This window comes from Dictyostelium purpureum (assembly GCF_000190715.1).
Source record: "Dictyostelium purpureum unplaced genomic scaffold DICPUscaffold_9, whole genome shotgun sequence".
Classification (NCBI taxonomy): Eukaryota; Evosea; class Eumycetozoa; order Dictyosteliales; family Dictyosteliaceae; genus Dictyostelium; species Dictyostelium purpureum.
In genome coordinates this window covers 98,465-119,694 of record NW_003519346.1, presented here as the reverse complement: position 1 = coordinate 119,694, position 21,230 = coordinate 98,465, and the positions used below count along the sequence as shown (strand labels likewise).

Sequence of the window (21,230 nt, the reverse complement as noted above, 5' to 3'; positions counted from 1 at the left end):
TTTTTTTTTTAAAAAAAAAAATTTTATTTTTTTTTTGATTTTTTTAAAATTTTTTTTAATTTTTTTTTTTTTTTTATCATTGTATATTTCAAAAAAAACTATTATTTTCATTATTTTATTTAATTTTTTTTATTAATAAAATTAAATAATAGAATCTATTTATATTAATTATATATCAGTTATAATTAAGGTTTAAAATAGAGGAGTCAAAATTAGGAAGTTAAGAAATTAATTAAAGATTTTGAAATAATAAATAATAATAATATATAAAAGATGGCAACTAAAGCACCAGTTTCAAGAAGTGATTTCAACGAAAAAGAAAAAGAAAAAGATGTTCGTACATCAAATATTGTCGCTGCTAGAGCTGTAGCTGACGCTATTAGAACATCTTTAGGTCCAAAGGGTATGGATAAAATGATTATCTCTCCAAATAAAGAAGTTTTAATCAGTAATGATGGTGCTACAATTTTACAAAATTTAGACCTTAAACATCCAGCTGCCAAAATGGTAATATTCAAATTATAATTAAAAAAATAAATATAATAGTAACAATAGAAAACAATCAATGCATTAGTTCCATAGAATTAATATTTATAATCAATTATCAAAATTTAAATTATATATTTTATATTAACGTTAAATTTAAATTTTTAATAGTTAGCAGAATTAGCAAAAGCTCAAGATATTGAAGCTGGTGATGGTACCACATCAGTTTGCGTTATTGCTGGTGCATTATTAGGAGCAGTATCACAATTAATGGCAAAAGGTATTCATCCATCAATTATTTCAGAATCATTCCATTTAGCATTAAATAAATCATTAGATGTTTTAACTTCAATGGCAGTTCCAGTTAGTTTAACTGATAGAACCAGTTTAGTAAAGAGTGCTACCACTTCATTAAATAGTAAAGTCGTTTCACAATACACCAACTTAGCATCAATTGCAGTCGATGCAGTATTAAATGTTATTAATCCAGCTACTGCAAACAATGTCAATTTAAAGGATATCAAATTAATTAAAAAACTTGGTGGCACTATTGAAGATACTGAATTAGTTCAAGGTTTAGTTTTCGATCAAACTGCTTCACACACTGCTGGTGGTCCAACCCGTATTCAAAATGCCAAGATTGGTTTAATTCAATTTTGTTTATCTGCTCCAAAGACCTATATGGATAATAATATTGTTGTAGGTGATTACGCTAAAATGGATAAAGTCATCAAAGAAGAACCAAAATTAATCCTCGAAATGTGCAGAAAGATTCAAAAGAGTGGTTGCAATGTTTTATTAGTCCAAAAATCAATTCTCCGTGATGCCGTTAATGAGCTCTCACTTCACTATTTAGCCAAATTAAAGATTTTAGTCATCAAAGATATCGAACGTGAAGATATTGAATTCATATGCACTACTGTTGGTTGCACCCCAATCGCCAACATTGACTCTTTCTCACCAGAAAAACTTGGTAAAGCTGATCTCGTCGAAGAAGTTGGCACTAGCGATGGTAAAATCGTTAAAATTACTGGTATTCCAAACCCAGGTAAAACCGTAACTGTCCTTTGCAGAGGTTCAAACAAATTAGTTTTAGATGAAGCTGAACGTTCACTCCATGACGCCCTTTGTGTTATCCGTTCACTTGTCAAAAAGAAATTCCTCATTGCTGGTGGTGGTGCTCCAGAAATTCAAGTATCTCAACAAGTTACCGCTTTCTCTAAAACTCTCACTGGTATGACTAGTTACTGTGTTCGTGCTTATGCTGAAGCTCTCGAAATTATTCCATACACTCTTGCCGAAAATGCTGGTCTCCATCCAATCTCAATCGTTACTGAACTCAGAAATAAACATGCTCAAGGTGAAATTAACTCTGGTATCAATGTAAGAAAAGGTGCCATCACTAATATCCTCCAAGAAAATGTAGTTCAACCACTTTTAGTCTCAACATCAGCTTTATCATTAGCCACCGAAACTGTTATTATGTTATTAAAGATTGATGATATTGCCACTGCCAGATAAACCGAAAAAAAAAAAATATAATCTAAAAAAAAAAAAAAAAAAAAAAAATAATAATAATAAAACTTATTTAAAAAAAAAAAATTTTAAAAAATAATAATAATACACAATAATTTTTTTAGTTTATTATGATCGTTATTTTGTAAACAAAAAATAAATAAATAAAATATTATGAAAATAAAAACATTTAAAAATCCCAATCAAAAAGTAAAATATTGAATTTTTTTTGCAGGGCAAAACTAGGGTTTATCGGATTTTTTTTTTTTATTGATATTTTTTTTTTTTTTATTCATATTAGGACAAACATTGCATCATGTATTGTTTGTTTTGCAAGACTGTGTGATGTTGAAAATTAATTTTTATTAAAAAATCAAAATATCTATTTATATTTTTTTTTTTTTGTGGTAAGTTTCAATGCTATTATTGCTCTTTTAAAAATCAAAAAACAATTGTACAAAATAAATTTTTGGGTATATAAAAAAAATTTCGTTTATATTTTTTTTTATATATTTTTTTTTTTTTAAAAACCAATTTTAAAACAAATAAACATTTATTTATTTGTTTTAATATTTTAAAAAAAATGATTAAATTAAAAAAATTATTTTTTATAATTTTTTTAATAAATTATTTTTGTTTAATAGATTCCAACGTTTATGTAAAAGATGTTACAATCAGAAAAAATGAATATTATAAATATTCAGATGACGGAAGTGATTGTGAACTTTTTTCATTTTTGTATTTAATAAGTGACTCTGGTGATTTTACATTTGAAAGTAATGAGGATTCTCTTAATCCCTATGTTAGTATTAATCCAGTATTGACGAATGATACAGCAAAAATATTTAAAATAGAAATTAGAGAGATACCCATTGCAGTTTATACCCATAATTTTATTGTCAGTGGTTCAAGTACATATTACTTTGATATTCATTATGAATGTGCCGGTATGTTTTTTACGTTTATAGAAATAAAAAAAAAGAATTTGTATTAAAATATTTAAATTTTTAAAAAAAAAATACTTAACAGTTTTTCCTATTGATGAGTTCGAAATTAAAGATATTTCAGTTCGTGGAATGGAGCTCGATATAAATGGAAGGGTATCAGCTGTCTTTAAGTATGATAATCTTAAAGCTGATTTTAATACTGAAATTGGTTGTTATTACTGTTACATTACAAAACTAAGTAAAAATTATTATCTATATATTTTAGATTTTAATTTTATTATCCCAGGCGATTTAAATAAAACACTCAGTATCACTTATAATGATATTATAAAGTCTGTTTCATTTAAATCCTACTATGACCCAACGGGTAAGTAATGATCATTATTATTATTTTTATTATTATTTTTATTATTTATTTTTTTTAAAAATAAATTATTTTTTTTTTTCAAAAACTTTTTTTTTTGATTATTTTCGATTAATAAAATATTTTATGCGCAATATTTTTTAGTTATTGATGAAATTACCGATGTGACATTTTATCCAAATCCAGGGAATATCCAAAAAATAGCCTATACTCTCCAGCCTCTATTTACATATTACTCAAATAATACCAAATATTATAAACCGATTCATACTTTGGCAGGATATGAAAATTACAGAATAAGATCAGGTTTTTTTGTCTCAAGACCAATTTCTAGTAAAGATGGAAAGGTTAAATACATTGGTTTAGTTGATACTTCAGTCGATACATTTACATTTTTATTTTTATCACAAAATCTAGAAAATTTATATCCTGTTTTCACACATAAATATATTGTTGGTGGTAAGATAAAAATATTTTATAGTTTAATATAATTATATACTAATATTTTAATTAAAAGACCCATTATTTCAACCATCACCAGTAAATTTTGACCATATTTTAGATTCACAATCAATTACAGTTCATTTCGAATTTAGTTCCAGCCAATACGACTTTTATCCATTCCAAGTAGAGTATTTTAATTCAGTACTTATGAAGTTCCCATTTGGCTATAAAAGTGGAAATCTATACAATTATAAATTCAATGTATCCTTATTTTTAGAAGAGTCTGGTATGTATATATATGTTTTTGATATATAATTTTTGTTAAATTTATTTTAATTTTTTTTTTTTTCAGATTTAGCAACAGACATAAAATTAAAGTATTTTAGATGGAATTATAACCCATTTGCATTTTTATCAGTTTCTTTTCATCTACGTAAGTAAAATAGATATAATATGGTATAAAAAAACAGACATTGATTTTTTTTTTATTATAAAAATAGCGGTTGATGAATTCTCTTATGAAAACGTTCAATATATTCATTTATATGATGATATTTTTATTTTAAGGATAGAAGGTCTATCAAAATCTAATCCCATTTATAAATGGACTAGAAGATTGCCAGATACTAAACAATACTTTTATTTAGATGGTTTGGTTAGTGGTAGTATTATGAATCCAACTTATGATTTCCACGTATCGATGTATGATACATATGATGAAATCGGTCCCAATGAAGGTGAAAGTAATTCTTTAATTATCAACCAATATTATGATATCAAAAATATTAAATATTTCGCTCACCCATCTTTTAACGACGAAGGTAATATTTTTTTAAATTTATAAAAATAATTTTTATAAGTTTGTTGTATTTATATTAATTTTTTTTATAGGATTTGATTATTTTGCTATAACATATGCAAAAATGTTATATTCAGAAATAGATGTAACAAATAAAACTGCAGGTAATATATTATATTTCAACATTTCAAATATTAATCAAAACACCCCAGTTTCGTTAGTTTTATATGACCCAATTAGACAGGGTTATGGTCTTCAAAATAAAGATTTTTGGCCAGCTACATGGAATTCATATTTAGAATTATTCCAAATAGAATTTTTCGTTAAAGCAAACTCTCACCCAGGAAAAATACCATATTCTCTTTTCTTTGATAAACAAAATAATGTACCAAGTTCATCATTACCCGATGATGCACTATTTACTATTATTTCTAAAAGTAATATTGTTTTTTAAAATATTATTATTATTGTTTATTTACTAATTAGTTTTAAAATATTAGATGAAGATTTATATGGACCAATAATTGACAATTTCAATAGGTTCCCAAATGAACTACAAGGTTTCTTTAATACCAACTTAATGTCAGATAAAGTGGCCACTTGGACCTTTAATATTATTGATGAAATTAACGGGTTTAGAGATGGTTATATTGTAATAATGGGTAATTTAGATGGTTCAAAATATAATTTTTCTTTATCTCCATATATTGGAGATGGCGATAAATATAATGCATCCTATTCAATTTCAATTAACCTAGGTACGGTGTGTGCAAGTCAAACATATATCATAGTGGAAGTACTATTATTTGATGAGCAAGGCAACAACTCTACATTTTCACTTTTGAATCCATTCCAGAGTTATGACGATTCACTTTCAAACCCATTTATCAATTATTTATACACAGAAGATCAATTTTATAACAATATGGTTGTATGTGAAGATATTGACGATTCTCCACCAGTTTTGCTAAACTTCGAATTAGTCAATGCACCTGATGAAACCAACCCAATTGACGTTGGTAGTCTTAATAGAATGTTGAATTTTAAAATCTCTGCAAATGATACTGAAAGTGGTCTCAAGCTAGATAAACAGTCCCCAATTATTTATTTATCTACATCAAATCTACGTACGCACGAATGTTACAGCGATAGATTTGTTATCCAAGACGATCTAACAGTTACATTTATTTACAAGTGTCAAATTCCATTGGGTTTCGGTTATCCACATGGTATCTTGTTTTCAATTTATAATTTTATAAATCAAGGTGGAACTTTTGGGGGATATTCAAACTATGACTTAAAACATTCCAGTTTTGTTTCAGGATTGGCAAAAGAAAGCATTGTTTATTCTTTAAACCATCCTATTATTTCGGGTGGAAGCAGAGTTAGCGCTGATGGGGGTGATTTATGGATATATGGTAGGGGTTTTGCAAATGTTTCCTCAGTTTATTTAAGGGTTGAGCCTATATTGAATAAAAATAGACAACTTAGAGCTCCTTGGTTAATACCTCTAGCAATTAAAAAAAATTTATTTAGTGCATTACACATATCGGGTATACCAAAAGGAACTGATAAGTTTAATTTAGTCTTTGACTACTTAGACATTAAAGAATATCAAGATCCATTTGTTTTTATTCCATCTGAAAAGGTTGTAGTATTTCAAGAAGACTTACCAGTTAATCCTAATCAAGAGTGTTTGGGTACCCCTCAATGTGGTGGATCATCTAGAGGATATTGTTCTAATACTGGTTGCATATGCTATTCTCCATATGTTGGTAAAGAATGTTTAGATACAGTTATTATTATACCAGAGTCTCCTTTGTCATCAAATAGAACTGATCCAATTACTCAATTAAAAACAGACTTATTCAAATCCCTTATTTCATTAGTATCAATTAGAGAAATAGATATTTATGATAAAGTAGTTTTTGAACATAAATTCGAAAAATGGACACTAAATCAATTATCAAATGATACCAACGATTACCAAACTACTGTTGGTAAATCTACATTGGTCAAAGTAAGATTACAATGGTTTAGTAAAGAAACCATCATTAAATTTGCAGATCAACAAATCAATATGAATCCATCAAGTGTTAAGTATAGTATCGAAATAGTAGATTATCCATTTGCATCCAAGTTAAACTATTTAGAGTTAGTAATAAAAGCATCTTTAGAAACTTTAGACTCAACATGTTCAGCTCAAGAATTTGGATACACATCAGGTGACAATATGGAGTACATGAAGATCCAAATAGATGATCATTCATTATATGGTAGATTTATAAGAAGAGGTATTTTTGATGAGTTAAAACAAGTCAAAGCAATAACAAATAGAATAATTCCAGATAACAGTATAAGCAATAGTAATTCATTTTCATCAACTTTAATAGGAATTAAAATGGCATACTTTTCTAAAAGAGCTATAATCGACCCCGATTTTTCTGTATTACTTGACTCGAACAGAGTAGATAAAAAATCCAATTCTATATGTTCTAACAAAGGTTCAAATAAATTAAGTGGTTCAAAAATCGCTGGTATTGTAATTGGCTGTGTTGCTTTTGTAGCTATAGTCATAGTTTGTATCATTTATAACCATCAACGTAAAAAGAAACAAAAAAAATTTGTTGCCAATATGCAACAAAAATTAAAACAAATAAATTAAAAAAAATTAAGATTACTATGATTTTAAAAAAAAATTTTATGGTTTTAATATTTTTAAACTTTAAATGTATCAATCAATGAAAAAGATAATAAAATGAAACTATCTTTAGAAAAAAGATTATTGTAAGACTCAATGAGGGGTGGAAATAGTCAAGAAATTGCTGATTTGTTTTTAGCAAAGAGAATTTTGAAAAGATATTGAAGGTAATAATTGTTGGAATAATTTTAGTTATCCAGATCAAAGCTAATCAAAAGTGTTTTATTAATTTTAAAGTCAATACTAACATTTTGTACATCTTTATGTTTTTGTTAATCTATTTTTATTAATCTTAAAATTCATGAATTTTTATATTATTTTGAAGTAATTTTGGTTTAACATATCAAATTGATTATGTAATGAATAGTTTATCTTTAGGGTGATTATATTTAATCACGTCAACATGATGTCATACCAGCCACGTCAACATTATAGCCACGTCAATATTAACCACCTCAGTATATAAGCAAAAAAGTATTTAAACTCAAAAGAATATAATTTTATAGTCAGTTATTTTAGAGTCGTTTTAGAGTTAAGTTTAGAGTTGTTATAGAGATAATTTTATAGATAGTTTTATAGATATATATAAGTAATTAAGATAATAAATAAATAAAGTATATTTAGTGTTATTCGCATTCTCATAATTGTTTTAAGTGTTTTTAAGTAATTTAAGTGTTTTAGTGTTTATTATTTAGTTAGTGTTAATATATTTTGTTGGGTCTCCATAAGTGTTTATTTTAGAGTTTATTATATTTTCATCAAGTATTTTAGTTGTGTAACTTAGTCATAATCATATACCTTTTCATTACAATTAATTTTATACAAGCAAGGGTAGGAAAGCCTGGTTAAATCCGTGTGACTTAAGATCTCATCCTGTCGGTTCGCGAGTTCGAATCTCGCCTCTTGCAATAGATTTTTTAGAGTTTATCTTCCAAATGATCGTAATTGGATTAATCGATATATGTAATGTAAATGAACATTAAAGTATAAATAATTAATAAACAATAAAAATAAAGATAATAAATTATATGATTTTTAAGTTTATGAGAAAATTGAATAAAACGAAAAATTCGAAAATTTTATTTTATTTTATTTTTTTATTTTTTTATTTTTAAAATTAAATTATTTTTAATTATTAAAATTATTAATTATTATAATTGTTTGATTAAATGACTATTTAAGTTATAATTAATTAATTAAGTGAATTTTGATGATAATACATTACATATAATTAGAAACTATCAATTAAAATTTAAATTCACTTTTTTGTAGGAGTCATACGATCACCACTTATCTTTATTACCTGTTGAGCTTGGTTTGACTTTACTAGATTTAATGCTGGGCTACAGTAGTAAATTGGGTTGGCTGGGTCCATTTGAATAAGCTTGATTAATAAGTCTAATATTGATGGGTACTTGATCGTTTATATCTTTTAAGAGGATGGAAAGATTGTTGTAGGCCTCTACATTAGTGCTATCAATTTCAATAGCCTTGCAATATAACATCTTTTTTGAGAATGGTCTTCCGTCCAAAAGATGAACCACTTCGTTGGGGGATGGCATTAGATTAGCTAAATTGTTGTATGAATATGACACGTTCTTGGATGCTGCATTGACATCGATGTCCTTTAAATATAATTCTCTTTTCTTCTAATCTCTTCCATTTACGTGTGCAGTCTCGCTTGGATGCATTGCATTGGCTAAATTATCGTAGGATGGCGAATTGTCTTTGTTTAACTCGATTGATTTTAAATATAATTCTCTTTTTATCTTTTTTAACCATTTAATAAATCTATTGTTGGAATACCCTCCATATATTGATACGCTAAATTATTATGGGTTTGAAATATCTGCTCTATTTTCGTTATTAATTTCAAGATCGTATGATAAAATGTGTGTTTGTTTGTGAAAGTGTAAAGTCATTTATATCATGACAATTAAAGTCTCCCTATAATATCTATCTTATTTTCTGGATTATCGTTGTTACAGTTTTTGTTGTAGTGATCGTTGATGTTAACTGTAAATAATTTACGTTCTTCTGGTTTTGCAAGGGCGTATATTGCTAGAATTCTGGTGCTAGAATAGGTGGTGATGATATCTGCAATGATGGCTCGGCCAGGAATTGTGAAAGTTTCTTTGGGTTGTATTGTTTTGATGTTATGGTTTAGTATGCCAATTCCGTTTCCTCTTTGAGTAACACTTATTAAAGATCCTGGGTAAGAGTTTAAAACATGTTTCTGGTAAGAGTTAAGTTAATGCCAAACAAAATCTTCACAATATTAGCTTCACCAACTTCTAAAAATAAAACCGATATAACAAATACCACCACAAAAAGTAAAATACTATCTCTTACAGTAATAATACTAATTTTATTATTAAGAAAGATTTCTTTAAAAAAAAGCAAAATAAAAAATTATTAAAAAATTTAATTTTTTTTTTTTTTATTTTTTTATTTTTTTATTTTTTTGGATATTTTAAAAAAAAAAAACAAAAATATATTAAAATAAAGACTTCCCAAAAAAATAATGGTTTCAATATCAACATAGAAGAATTAAATTCACATAAACTTTCACCAAATGATTTCCCAGTGCAATTTTATGATCTCTGTTTAAAGTTCATATAAAAATTCAAAAAGACCATAGTTTTGTAAATATTTTAGAATCAATTAAAGATCAATTAGAATCATCAGAACAACCATTAAAAAACAATCATCTTTTAATTTAAATAATAATACTGGTAATAATAATAATAATAATAATAATAATAATAATAATAATAATAATAATAATAATAATAATAATAATAATTCTTTTATAGATATAGAAAAATTAGTAATAATAGTTATATGACAAAAATAAGCAGTAGAGGTAATTTATTGTCAACAAGTAGCGCTCAGCAACCATAACCATTACAAAAATCGCAGTCAATCAACAACAACAATTACAGCAAAAATCAAAAATTGTTAGAAATGTCATTCCAATATAGTCATATCATGCTTCAAAAGATAATGTTGATCCAAAGAGGTAGATAGTTCGTCAAACATGTTTTATTATAACCTTTAAATAAAAATAACAAACAATATTATTTGTTTTTATTATCAGATTTTTGTTTATTAACTAAACCAATTAAATCAAAATCAAACAGTGAATCAAAGCATAATCATCACTATTATCACTATAATAGAGAATTCAGTTTAACCACATCAAATAATAACCTCAGAAACTATAGGAATAAGAGTAATAATAATAATAAAGAAGATTTGGCAAATAGTATAAATACAGGTTTAACTACTTAAACCGCAACAAATAAAGAAGCATTGGTGAATAAAAAGCATTATTATAATAAGAAAATTTTAAGTTTACACTATGTTTTTATGAAAATTAATCTAGATTTGCCAAACAGTGTATTATTCATACCAAACAAGGTGTATAAATGGAGTCTACCAGTGAAGAAAAGGCTAGTGATTGAGTAAATGACTTTGGAAGAACCACAATTCTTATTTATGGTGCTTCATATCAAGATGAAATGAATCAAATACATCATATTAATAATCAAACATTACCATCAGGAGAGACGACCAGTATTAATAGTGGTGGTATTTCTTGCAATAATAATTCACCATTTACTCCATTTAAATCAGTATTATCATCACTATCAATAAATTATACACCATTAAATAATGAAAATAATGAAAATCAATAAATAAATCAAGATACCAACAGCTCCTGCTGATAAGAAAAAGAAAAGAAATAGTTTTTCAAGATTAAGCATTACATTTGGGGAAAATAAAAAAAATAAAGAAAAAAGTTACAAAAAATAATAAAATATTTTTATTATCAAATTTAAATTATTATTTTGATCAAAGATAGATTTTTATTGAATCGTTTTTAAAATACTATTTATATTATTATATATATATGTCTATGAATGATGAATTATTTACATTATAATCAAGGTTATTGATTATTGATATTATTATTATTATTTATTATTATTATTATTTATTATTATTATTATTATTTATATTATTATTATTTATATTATAATCTTTTTTATTTTCTTTATCTTTATTATCATTAATATTATTTATATTTATATTATAATGTTTTGAAACTGAAAAATTAAGAACTAAAATTAAATATTAGTATTCATTTAAATAAATATAATAGTATTTATAAATATTAACTTTATAATTACCTTTAAAGTACATATGGATGATGAATGGCCTGAAAAAAAAGAATAAAGTAAACCCCAATGAATGATGAGAGACTTGAAAAAACCCTCAATGTTTGAAAAATGACATGAAAACCCACAATTAAAGAGAATAAACCAAACCAAAATGTATGATGAACAATTTGAAAAAACCCCAGCGTTTGATGAATTACTTAAAAAAACCACAATGTATGACGAACGATTTGAAAACCCGAAATGTTTGATAAATGACTTGAAAACCCACAATTAAGAGAATAAACAAAACCACAATGTATGATGAACGATTTGAAAAAATCCAATGTTTGATGAATACCTTGAAAACTCACAATTAAAATGAATATGCTGAGCCCCAATGAATGATGAGTGACTTGAAAACCCCAATTAAAAATAATAAATTGAACCCCCAATGATTGAATGTCTCGAAAACCCCGATTAAAAATATATACTGAACCCCAAATGTTTGATGAATGACTTGAAAACCACAATTAAAATGAATATGCTGAACCCTAATGAACGATGAGTGACCTGGAAAAACCCAATTTTTGATGAATGAATTGAAAACCACAATTAAAAATAATATACACTAAACCTCGATTAAATAGAATATATGGAACGCACAAAGTATGGTTAATGACTTGAAATAACGTATTGAAACTGAAAAAGAAAGAGTTAAATTAAACTAAATAATTATTAAAATTTGATATTAGTTTCTTTTATATTCAAATTTAATAATAATTATGTAAATATTAACATTATAGTTACCTTAAAATTATGAATACCGAATGTAGACTTATAATAGAACGTGTTGAGCTTGAAAGAAAAAGAATTAAACTAAATATGAATTGAATATTAGTACCTTTTATATTTAAATTTAAAATATATTTAAATATTAACACTATAGTTACCCTTAATAATTGACATTAAAAAAAGGACCTGATTATTCTGAAAGAGATAATAATTATTGTGTGGCATTAAATAGAGAACATGTTTATACCGAAAGAGAAAGAATTATAACTATATAATTAAATTAAATATTAGTTTCTTTTATATTTTTATATTTAAATATAATAATTATGTAAATATTAACAGTATAGTTACCCTTAATTATATAAATGCCCTAATACTGGCATAATGGAAAGAACCTGAATACCGAAAGAGAAAGAACCTAATTACCGAAAGGGTGAGAGTTATTATTATACTGACATTAAATAGAGAACATGGATATACTGAAAGAAAGAATTATAATTACTATTTAAGAATTAAAATTAAATATTAGTTTCTTTCATATTAAAATTTAATAATATTTTAGTAGAATATATTTACAATAAAAGAACTTCTTTCTGGAGCTTTGAGAACTTCTTGAACGTTTTTTTGTAGGTTTGAAGAATAATGCGATGAATAGTTTAATCTAATAATGTTGATAAGGATGAAATTGTTTGTCCAATGATGATGATTTTCAGTTTTTACCATATTTGATTTCGTTATTAGTCCGCATCCATATGGTAATTATAGATCTATGTACATGAATTTATAGAATTGGTGGCCAGCAAATTCTAGACCCATATCAATGAAATCTAATAATTCCCATTTGGAACGGTAACCGAAATCTAATCGATATTCATACGGTCAAAATATTCCATCTCATTATTGGAATCGTTGGAATTTAAATCATCATCGTTATTTAAAACTGGTGGACCGTTATTATTATTTTGATTTTGATTATTATTTTGATTATTATCTTGATTTTCATCTTCACCATCGACTTGGTTAACTCTCTACAATTAAATAATAAATTAAATTAATATATGTTTTATTTATTATGTATAAATATGAATGTATGAATTACTTACTCTTATTAAATAAAATCGTTCTCTACAAAATGGACAGGTGTTATCTTGATAAGACCATTCCAAAATACAACCGTAGCAGAAATTATGACTACAATCAATAGTAGCAAGATTAATGGCTTCTATTTTATCCATACAAATTATGCAATCATATTCATTTTCTCTACGTTCTCTTTCTTCTTGTTCTCTTTGTTCTTGCTCTCTTTGTTCTTGCTCTCTTTGTTCTTGCTCTCTTTGTTGTCTTTCTTGTTCTTCCCTTTCTCTTTGTTCTCTTTGTTGTTGTTCTATTTGTTGTTGTCTTTCTTGTTCTTCCCTTTCTCTTTGTTCTCTTTCTATTCTTTCTCTTTCTCTACGTATCCATTCTTCTCTTTGTTGTTGAGCTCTTTCTAATCTTCTTCTTGTTAGATATTGGATACGCTCTCTATCTTCTCTTTGTTTTTTTTCTCTTTCTTCTTTTTCTTTTTGTTCTCTTTCCTTTTGTTCTCTTTCCTCTTGTTCTCTTTCGAGTCTTATTCTTTCTTGAGCCTCTATACGTTCTCTTTCTAGTTTCTCTCTTTGTAAAGTTTCAATACGCTCTTTTTCTAGTTGTTCCATTTGTTCTTTTTCTTGTTGTTCCTTTATTTTTTTTTCCATACGTTCTTTTTCCCATTCTATTTCCCAAGGCATTGGTCTTCTTACATCACAAAGACGGAGGTCTGGATTGAGGCCTTTGGAATGATCTATTGGTATGTATGGAAATGGATCTTGTGGTTTTGATGGTTCCTTTGGGGGGCTGAGTCTTTCAAGAGGGTAGTTTGATAACATCTCTTGAGCTAATGAGGAACGACCATACATATCTTCTGGTGATGGGAAAAAGTCTTCTGATTGGGAACAACAATGGGTTTTTTTGAGGGAGGATGAATAAATGAATGGGGATCCTTTATTCATATTTTTTTCAGTTGGTGATTGATCAATTGGTGTGGCTTGGTTAATTTGGTGGTTTTCGATGTGGGTTTGTTGTGGGCTTGAATATGTGGCTTGATTAGTTGTGTGGTTGTTGGTGTGGGTTTGGCTGTTGGTGTGGGTGTGGTTGTGGGTTTCTTGTGGGGTGGAACGGAAAATAAATTTTAAAAATATTAATGACCAAATAAAAATTGCAAATAATAATGTATCTAACATTTTTTTTATTTAAAGAGTGAATATAAAAAAAATGAAGAGTTTTATGGAATGTGATATATAATTGCTATTATTTAAAAATTTTTTTTAAGTTTTATATACAAAGAAATATAGTGTGTGTGAAATTATAAAAAAAAAAAATTTTAATTTTAATTTTAATTTTAAAGAATTTTTTTTTTTTTAATTTTTTAAATTTAAAAACAAATAAAAAAAATTATAAAAAAATTATAAAAAATAAAAATTAATTATAAAAACACAATATTAAATTAGTATTTATTAATGCCTTTTTAATTTGAGTTGTTTTTGAAATTTCTATGTTAATTATTACTTTAAATAATGATAGATCATTGAGTAAATATGAAAATTTCTAATTTAGTTACATACTTTTTATAGGTTTGAAGATCTTTCATTATTTTAATTAATTAATTGATTATACTTTTTTGAGTTTAGAGATTAAAATTAAATTTACTAGTTTTTAAATCATTATTTGAAGTAAAAAATTTAATTTAAAAAAAAATTTAATTTAAAAAAAAAAAAATGAAATATATATCCTGTTTTATATATCATTGCAATGTGTCATATCCATTTACATATTTTATAATAATAATAATATTATGAAGTTCAACCCCCATTGTGTGTGGTTTTATTTTTTTATTTTTTTATTTTTTATTTATTGTTAACTATTTTTATTTACTGAGTGACCTTTTTATCCTGATCGGTATTACATTGCCAAAATCTAATTGTTTTCTTTTACTATTGAATGATAATTTGCCAGATTGATTATAGTTGGTTCTGCTTAACCAAAGAAGTTCAAACATTTTGGTTAATTTGCTTCTATGCTTCCATTCTCCAGATACGACGGCAAATGTATAAAATGGTAAAAACTTCCAACTTCAACTACGTAGAGTACTGATTGCATCTGGTCTATAAGGAACATTGTTTTTTAAAACTACTGTCATTTAACGGATTCATATCGATTTGTATATTTGGTGCAGCACATGCACAGTCCCAGAAACTAAGAGCATTATATTGTTTAAGTAATTCGGTAATTGCAATTGTATCTTCTAAAATACCAGAAACATTTGAATTTTAACATTGTAATTTTGTAATAATCTTTAATAACTGAAATAGTCCTCTTATCCCATGAATATCTACTAATATTTGGTTTTAAATATACCATCTTACTGATCAAAAAAATCGAGATATTATTTAAAAGACATGTTTAAAGCAGCTAAAAACCTAAAGATTCCTTCTCAAACCTAAAAGCTTCCCAATATCTTCCCAATATATAAAGATTATTTAAAAAAGGTGAATACGAAATTTAAAATTCTATCATAATAATAATATTTTGGTTTCTCTCTTCTGAACTATGCTGTTGTTGTTGTTGAGTATTAATAGTATCTAATGTTTTGAGATGAGTTATAAAAGCAAAACAGATTTTTATGTTCTCAAAATATGGAGCTGCTTTGGTGATTGTTGAAAAAGTAATCTATTATTCCAGTTGATTGAATAATTTCAATATGATCATTTACATGAGCAGGGTAGGGCGCGCTAATACCTTCAAACATTGAGGAATAATTAAAAATCTTTGAAATCGTAATTGCATACTTTATAATCTTTATTCTTTCTTGATGACTCTTCATAAATCAATAGTACCTTTTGATTCAGCAACTCTTAAATGATATTCAGAAGGTAATGAAAAACTTTTGTAGTAACTATTGCTCCCCAAAGAATCTTATGAAATTGTATAACATTATCAGTTTGAAATTCAAACTGTTTTGAAGTTGCATTGTTTCTCCATTTTGAAAAAAAAATATTTTATTATTCCTATTATTATTACCATTATTGTGTTGTTATTTATATTATAGTACATTCAATAAATGATAAATTTAATAAAAAAAAAAAAAAAAAAACTTAAAAAATTCAAAATTAATTTTTTTATTTTTTATTTTTTTTTTTTTCTAAATAATTTTTGCACCACCATAAACATTATTTTATTATAAACAACTAAATTTATATAATAAAAATTAAATTTTTTTTTTTTTATTATAATGTGCTTTATTTACACACCATTCGAGAATTACAGGTCTATATGAACAAATTAAAAGCTCTCCAAAGGTATTTATAAATAATATTTTATAAAAAAATAAAAATCTTATTCAAATATTAATTTTATTATTATATCAATTTTTTAATTTAATTTAATTTGTTATTTTATTTGTTATACACTAGAAATAATTTATTTATATTTATATTTTTTTCTTTATAAAACAACCTCAATATAATAATTAAATAAATGGAACATTTATTCTTATGTAAATCGAATAATTATTAATTTAAATTCAGTTGTATATATCATAGAATCATAAAAAATCAATTAATTAATTTTTTTTTTTTTTTTTTAAAAATCATTTTTTAAAATGAAAAAGTTTGTATAATGTTTTGGATATCATTTTAAAGAAAATTTTATAAAAAATCGAAATCAAATAAAAAAAATGATCAATAATCAGTATAAAAAAAAGATATAGGCTAAATTATTATTTTATAATTATTTTTTTTAATTTTTTCTTTATATTATAAAAAAATTAGAATTTTCAAAACAGTTCTTTCTAGTTTATAAAAATTTTTTTGTATTTATTTTTTGTATTTTAATTTTTTTAATTTTTAAATTTCATTATTTTTATTTTTTTTTCTTTATTAATTTATCTGCATACAAATAATTTACTATAAAAATCAATACAACATTTAATTTTAATAATATATTTATTTATTTATTAATCATATTTAAATATAAAATGTTTTATATAAAAAGAGGATTACAGTATTTTGTAAATATAATTACAACCATCAATAACAATATCAATAACAATAACAATAACAATAACAATAACAATAACAATAACAATACAATAACGATGGTTCATTCGGTAACAATACCCACCCACAACAATCTACACCAGTCCATTATAATTTTGATGGTTATATTGATCAACAAACCCAACAACAACAACAACCACATCAACAACAATATTCACCAAACCCACACCCACAACACACTCCAACTACCAACTACAATTCTGATGATGAAAAGGATCAAAAAAACCAACAACAACAACAACAACAACAACAACATCAACACCAAAATCAACAACAAACAATAATAGCTATGGACACAAAAGATGAAATTGAAAGAAGAGTAATGCTAAAGGTCCATGAGGCTTGGGATGAATTTGATGAAATTGCTGAAAGAAAAAATAAAACTGATTATAAAGGCCCAACTCTTTTATTGACCAATTACAGCGAAAGTGAACAAATTAAAAATCTTAAAAGAGAAAAAGAAGAAAAGAGACTTAAAGAAAAGCAAAAGAAAAGACAAAAAGAAAAAGAAAAGAGAAGAAAAGAAAAGGAAAGGGCAAGACAAAAAGAAAATAGAAAAAAAAGAAAAGAACATGATAGAGACAGATATGAAGAAGTTAAACACCAAAAAAAGAAAATTAAAATTTCACCAAATGATGATTCGATGATGGATGAAGAAAGAGAAAGAGATAGAAAAAAACAAAATGATAATGGCGACTTTGACCATTCTAATAAAACTTCAGTATCGCCACCCGCTCTTTCAATATATCGACCTGGAGATCCAATTGAAACAGATGAAAACTTCTTGGCCTTAGTTGCTAAAAATATGAAACTCTTTGAATTTCCCCAAAAAAACCAATCCACTGAAAATGAAATATACAACGTAGAGAAAATTCTTTCAATGCGTATACGTGGAGGTATAAAAGAATATCTAATCAAATGGGAAGGATATGATGTCAAAGAGGCAACCTGGGAAGCCGAAAGTGATTGCTATTGTGCAGATTTGATTGAAGAATATGAAGAAAGTCAAGGATCAAAAAAATAAAAGAAATAATACAATTGAATAAATTAAAGAATAAATTATTGAATACAGTTTCATAAATGTAAAATAAAGAACTCAAACCAATTAATGGACCATGCAAGTAAAAAACCACCACTTAGATTAACTTGTAAAGAAGATCCAATCATAGTTAAACCAATAGTATATAATTATAACTAAATTAATTATTTATGAATTTGATAAAATGGCTATTTATTAAATCAATATAATAATTTAAAGTTTTAAAAATTAATATAAATAAACAATATTTTATTTGATTATAATAAAGAAAAATAAAATATTTCTTAAATAAAATTATTTTTTTTTATTTATTTGTATATTTTTAATGTTATAGAATTTTATTTTTAAAATATAACTAATTTATTTATTTAATTTTTTGATCGTATTACTTTTTTGTTTTTAATTAACATTATATTTTGATATAATTACTTTTAATATATTTTCAATAACTGAGTGACTTATAACTATTACTTTGTGTTTATTATTACAGTATTATCATAAAAAAAAAAAAATTATAAAAAAAATAAAAAAAAAATAAATTAAATGTTTTTATTTATTAAATATTATAAACGTTTATCTTTTTTATATTTATGAACCAACTTTATAATATAAAAAAAAAATATATAAAAGAACATATAAAAATTTTTTTTTTTCGTGACCCGGTCAAACAATGTTGAAAATACTGTATATTGAATAGTATAGAAATTAAAATCGATTGAAATTAAATTGTAAAAATATCACAGTAGGGGAATATTAACTGATTTAATGCTTTATTTATACCATTTACATTATATTCTGTCTTTGGTGTTGTCTGATGCTCTCTTTGTTGCTGCATATAATGGTGGTGTTCAATAGTTGATTGCTATTATTACAAAACATTCCTATTATTAAATAGTGCAATTGGGGTATAGTATTATATGATCTTTTTATGATTATTCAACAGTTACCCCAATTTTAGTCAATATCAACACGTTACCTCCATTTCAAATTTTTAAAATAATATTTATTTTTTAAAAATCAAATAATTTTTTTCAATGCACAACAAACACACACATAAATAATTTTAATAATGTAAACATAGCAATCTCAAAATTTAATACATATGGTTTAACAGAAAAGTTTAATTCAACTTTCAAGTGCCTAGATCTTATTGTAAAGAAGACAATACAAATGATCTACAACTAATTGGTATTGCTTTATTTCTCATATAGTAATTGAGATACCGATGGTAAAGGCAAAACCTGAGCTATCACTAAAATCATCACTAAAACTGTCAATAATACATCAGAAATCAATGCTCTCAAAGCTGGAGTCGAAAAGTTCTCCAAGGTGGTCAATGTCAAGATGATCATAAGAGATTGTTAATTAATTTAGCTTCATTTATAGGTGGAGTCAATGCATTGGGTGTATTATCTCAACAAGACGATGCCGATAGTTTTCTGTAGTAGATTTATCTTTACCAGGTAATTGCTCTCCTCTTCAAGTGGGTGTATTACCAGAATCCCTCACTTCATTAGCCTTAGGTTATGGTTTTAATCAAAATCTAGACCCAAATACTATTCCACAATCAGTTACCCAATTAAAACTAAAAAGAATTTATTCACAACCAATACCAGACTCTTTAACAAACAGGATAAAAATAACAAGATAAACATAAAAATAAATTGTACATTAATAATTTTGTTTAAATTTTTTTACATTATCAGGAGTAAAGTAAAAAATGATCGACTAATAAAAAAGAATTAAAATAAAATTTAAAATAAATATTAGAGATAAATTTAAAATAAAAAAAATAATAAAATTAAAAAAAAATAAATTTATTTTATAAATAAATAATAATAACTTTTTTTTTTTATTTTTTTTCGTTTCGTTTATGTACATAAGAAGTTCCTTTAAGTAATTTAAGAATTAAATGCGCCACCACGAAAGTTGAAGTATAAAAGCTAAAATTGAAAAACAATCTAGACTCTATTTAGACAACCCCGAGTGTGTGATGGCAATTTAATTTCTTTTAATCTTATAATTTTATGATCTTCTCTTTTTAATCAAATGGAAGCTATAGTCGTAAAAGCAATCGACATGTTTGATTAAACCATGGATTAATTCGTAGCCTCTATCTGTATCATATACTATCTTTTTTGCTTCACTTTTAAATTTGATCAATTGCTCTGTGAAGCCAAGATCTTGATCATATATGATTTTGTTTGGATCGTAATTTTCATCGGTGTCAAAATGAATATGATCATGTTCTTTAATGTTTTCTTTTTGGAACTCTTCTTGAATAATTTTATTTTTTTTAGTATTTTTGTTATTGTTATTGTTATTGTTATTATTATTGCTACTATTTTTTTTTCTAATTATTGATCTAATAAAAATGGTAACTACATCTTTACCAATAATTATAAATAATCTAATAAGGTCTTCTATTAGAATACCTAAACAAACAATTGAAACTAATAATAAACCAATCATTATTGAATAGATTGAATAATAAATTAAATAAAAAATGAATTTGATAGGTGAGAATACTATATTTAAAAACATGGAAAAAACTAAAAAAGCTATTAATTCTACTATTTTTTTATTCATTTTGATTATTATTTAAATCTAATGTAGTTATATTATAATTTAAAAAAAATTTTATTATTATTTTTGAAGTTATTAATATTAAAATTTTATAAATGATTATTAAAAAAAATATTGATAATAATGAAAAAAAATAATTTATAAAAAATATAAAAAATAATTAAATTATGTGTCAGTAGGGGTAACAAAAATTTAAAAAAAATATATTTAAAAAAAATAAAAAAAAATTAAAAAAAAAAATAAAAAAACTAATAGTGAA

At 24.8% G+C, this 21,230-nt stretch overlaps 9 protein-coding genes across 9 annotated transcripts; 4 read left to right on the top strand and 5 right to left on the bottom strand.

Annotated features, from left to right (window-relative positions):
* Positions 1-273: 273 nt before the first annotated feature.
* On the top strand, positions 274-2,007 carry DICPUDRAFT_147249 (uncharacterized protein; the record flags this gene model as incomplete). Its single annotated transcript, XM_003283520.1, has 2 exons — positions 274-507; positions 658-2,007. The coding sequence occupies 2 exons, from the start codon at positions 274-276 to the stop codon at positions 2,005-2,007; spliced, it is 1,584 nt and encodes a 527-aa protein (XP_003283568.1).
* A 577-nt stretch (positions 2,008-2,584) lies between these two features.
* Positions 2,585-7,220, top strand: DICPUDRAFT_147248 (uncharacterized protein; the record flags this gene model as incomplete). The annotated part of the gene is made up of 8 exons (XM_003283519.1): positions 2,585-2,948; positions 3,031-3,315; positions 3,517-3,771; positions 3,830-4,042; positions 4,109-4,189; positions 4,257-4,577; positions 4,648-4,992; positions 5,056-7,220. The coding sequence occupies 8 exons, from the start codon at positions 2,585-2,587 to the stop codon at positions 7,218-7,220; spliced, it is 4,029 nt and encodes a 1,342-aa protein (XP_003283567.1).
* Positions 7,221-10,780: 3,560 nt separating this feature from the next.
* DICPUDRAFT_147245 (uncharacterized protein) lies at positions 10,781-10,957 on the top strand (the record flags this gene model as incomplete). Its single annotated transcript, XM_003283518.1, has 1 exon — positions 10,781-10,957. The coding sequence occupies one exon, from the start codon at positions 10,781-10,783 to the stop codon at positions 10,955-10,957; it is 177 nt and encodes a 58-aa protein (XP_003283566.1).
* Positions 10,958-12,772: 1,815 nt separating this feature from the next.
* DICPUDRAFT_147243 (uncharacterized protein) lies at positions 12,773-12,937 on the bottom strand (the record flags this gene model as incomplete). The annotated part of the gene is made up of 1 exon (XM_003283490.1): positions 12,773-12,937. The coding sequence occupies one exon, from the start codon at positions 12,935-12,937 to the stop codon at positions 12,773-12,775; it is 165 nt and encodes a 54-aa protein (XP_003283538.1).
* A 137-nt stretch (positions 12,938-13,074) lies between these two features.
* Positions 13,075-14,472, bottom strand: DICPUDRAFT_74533 (uncharacterized protein; the record flags this gene model as incomplete). Its single annotated transcript, XM_003283489.1, has 2 exons — positions 13,075-13,242; positions 13,318-14,472. The coding sequence occupies 2 exons, from the start codon at positions 14,470-14,472 to the stop codon at positions 13,075-13,077; spliced, it is 1,323 nt and encodes a 440-aa protein (XP_003283537.1).
* Positions 14,473-15,393: 921 nt separating this feature from the next.
* DICPUDRAFT_147240 (uncharacterized protein) lies at positions 15,394-16,112 on the bottom strand (the record flags this gene model as incomplete). The annotated part of the gene is made up of 2 exons (XM_003283488.1): positions 15,394-15,533; positions 16,028-16,112. 2 exons carry the CDS (start codon positions 16,110-16,112, stop codon positions 15,394-15,396), a joined length of 225 nt encoding a protein of 74 aa, XP_003283536.1.
* A 2,078-nt stretch (positions 16,113-18,190) lies between these two features.
* On the top strand, positions 18,191-18,355 carry DICPUDRAFT_24131 (uncharacterized protein; the record flags this gene model as incomplete). The annotated part of the gene is made up of 1 exon (XM_003283517.1): positions 18,191-18,355. A coding segment is annotated over one exon (165 nt), but the record flags the coding sequence as incomplete, so codon positions are not given.
* A 751-nt stretch (positions 18,356-19,106) lies between these two features.
* On the bottom strand, positions 19,107-19,592 carry DICPUDRAFT_147238 (uncharacterized protein; the record flags this gene model as incomplete). The annotated part of the gene is made up of 2 exons (XM_003283487.1): positions 19,107-19,247; positions 19,554-19,592. 2 exons carry the CDS (start codon positions 19,590-19,592, stop codon positions 19,107-19,109), a joined length of 180 nt encoding a protein of 59 aa, XP_003283535.1.
* An 818-nt stretch (positions 19,593-20,410) lies between these two features.
* Positions 20,411-20,857, bottom strand: DICPUDRAFT_147237 (uncharacterized protein; the record flags this gene model as incomplete). Its single annotated transcript, XM_003283486.1, has 1 exon — positions 20,411-20,857. One exon carries the CDS (start codon positions 20,855-20,857, stop codon positions 20,411-20,413), a length of 447 nt encoding a protein of 148 aa, XP_003283534.1.
* Between the last annotated feature and the right edge of the window lie 373 nt (positions 20,858-21,230).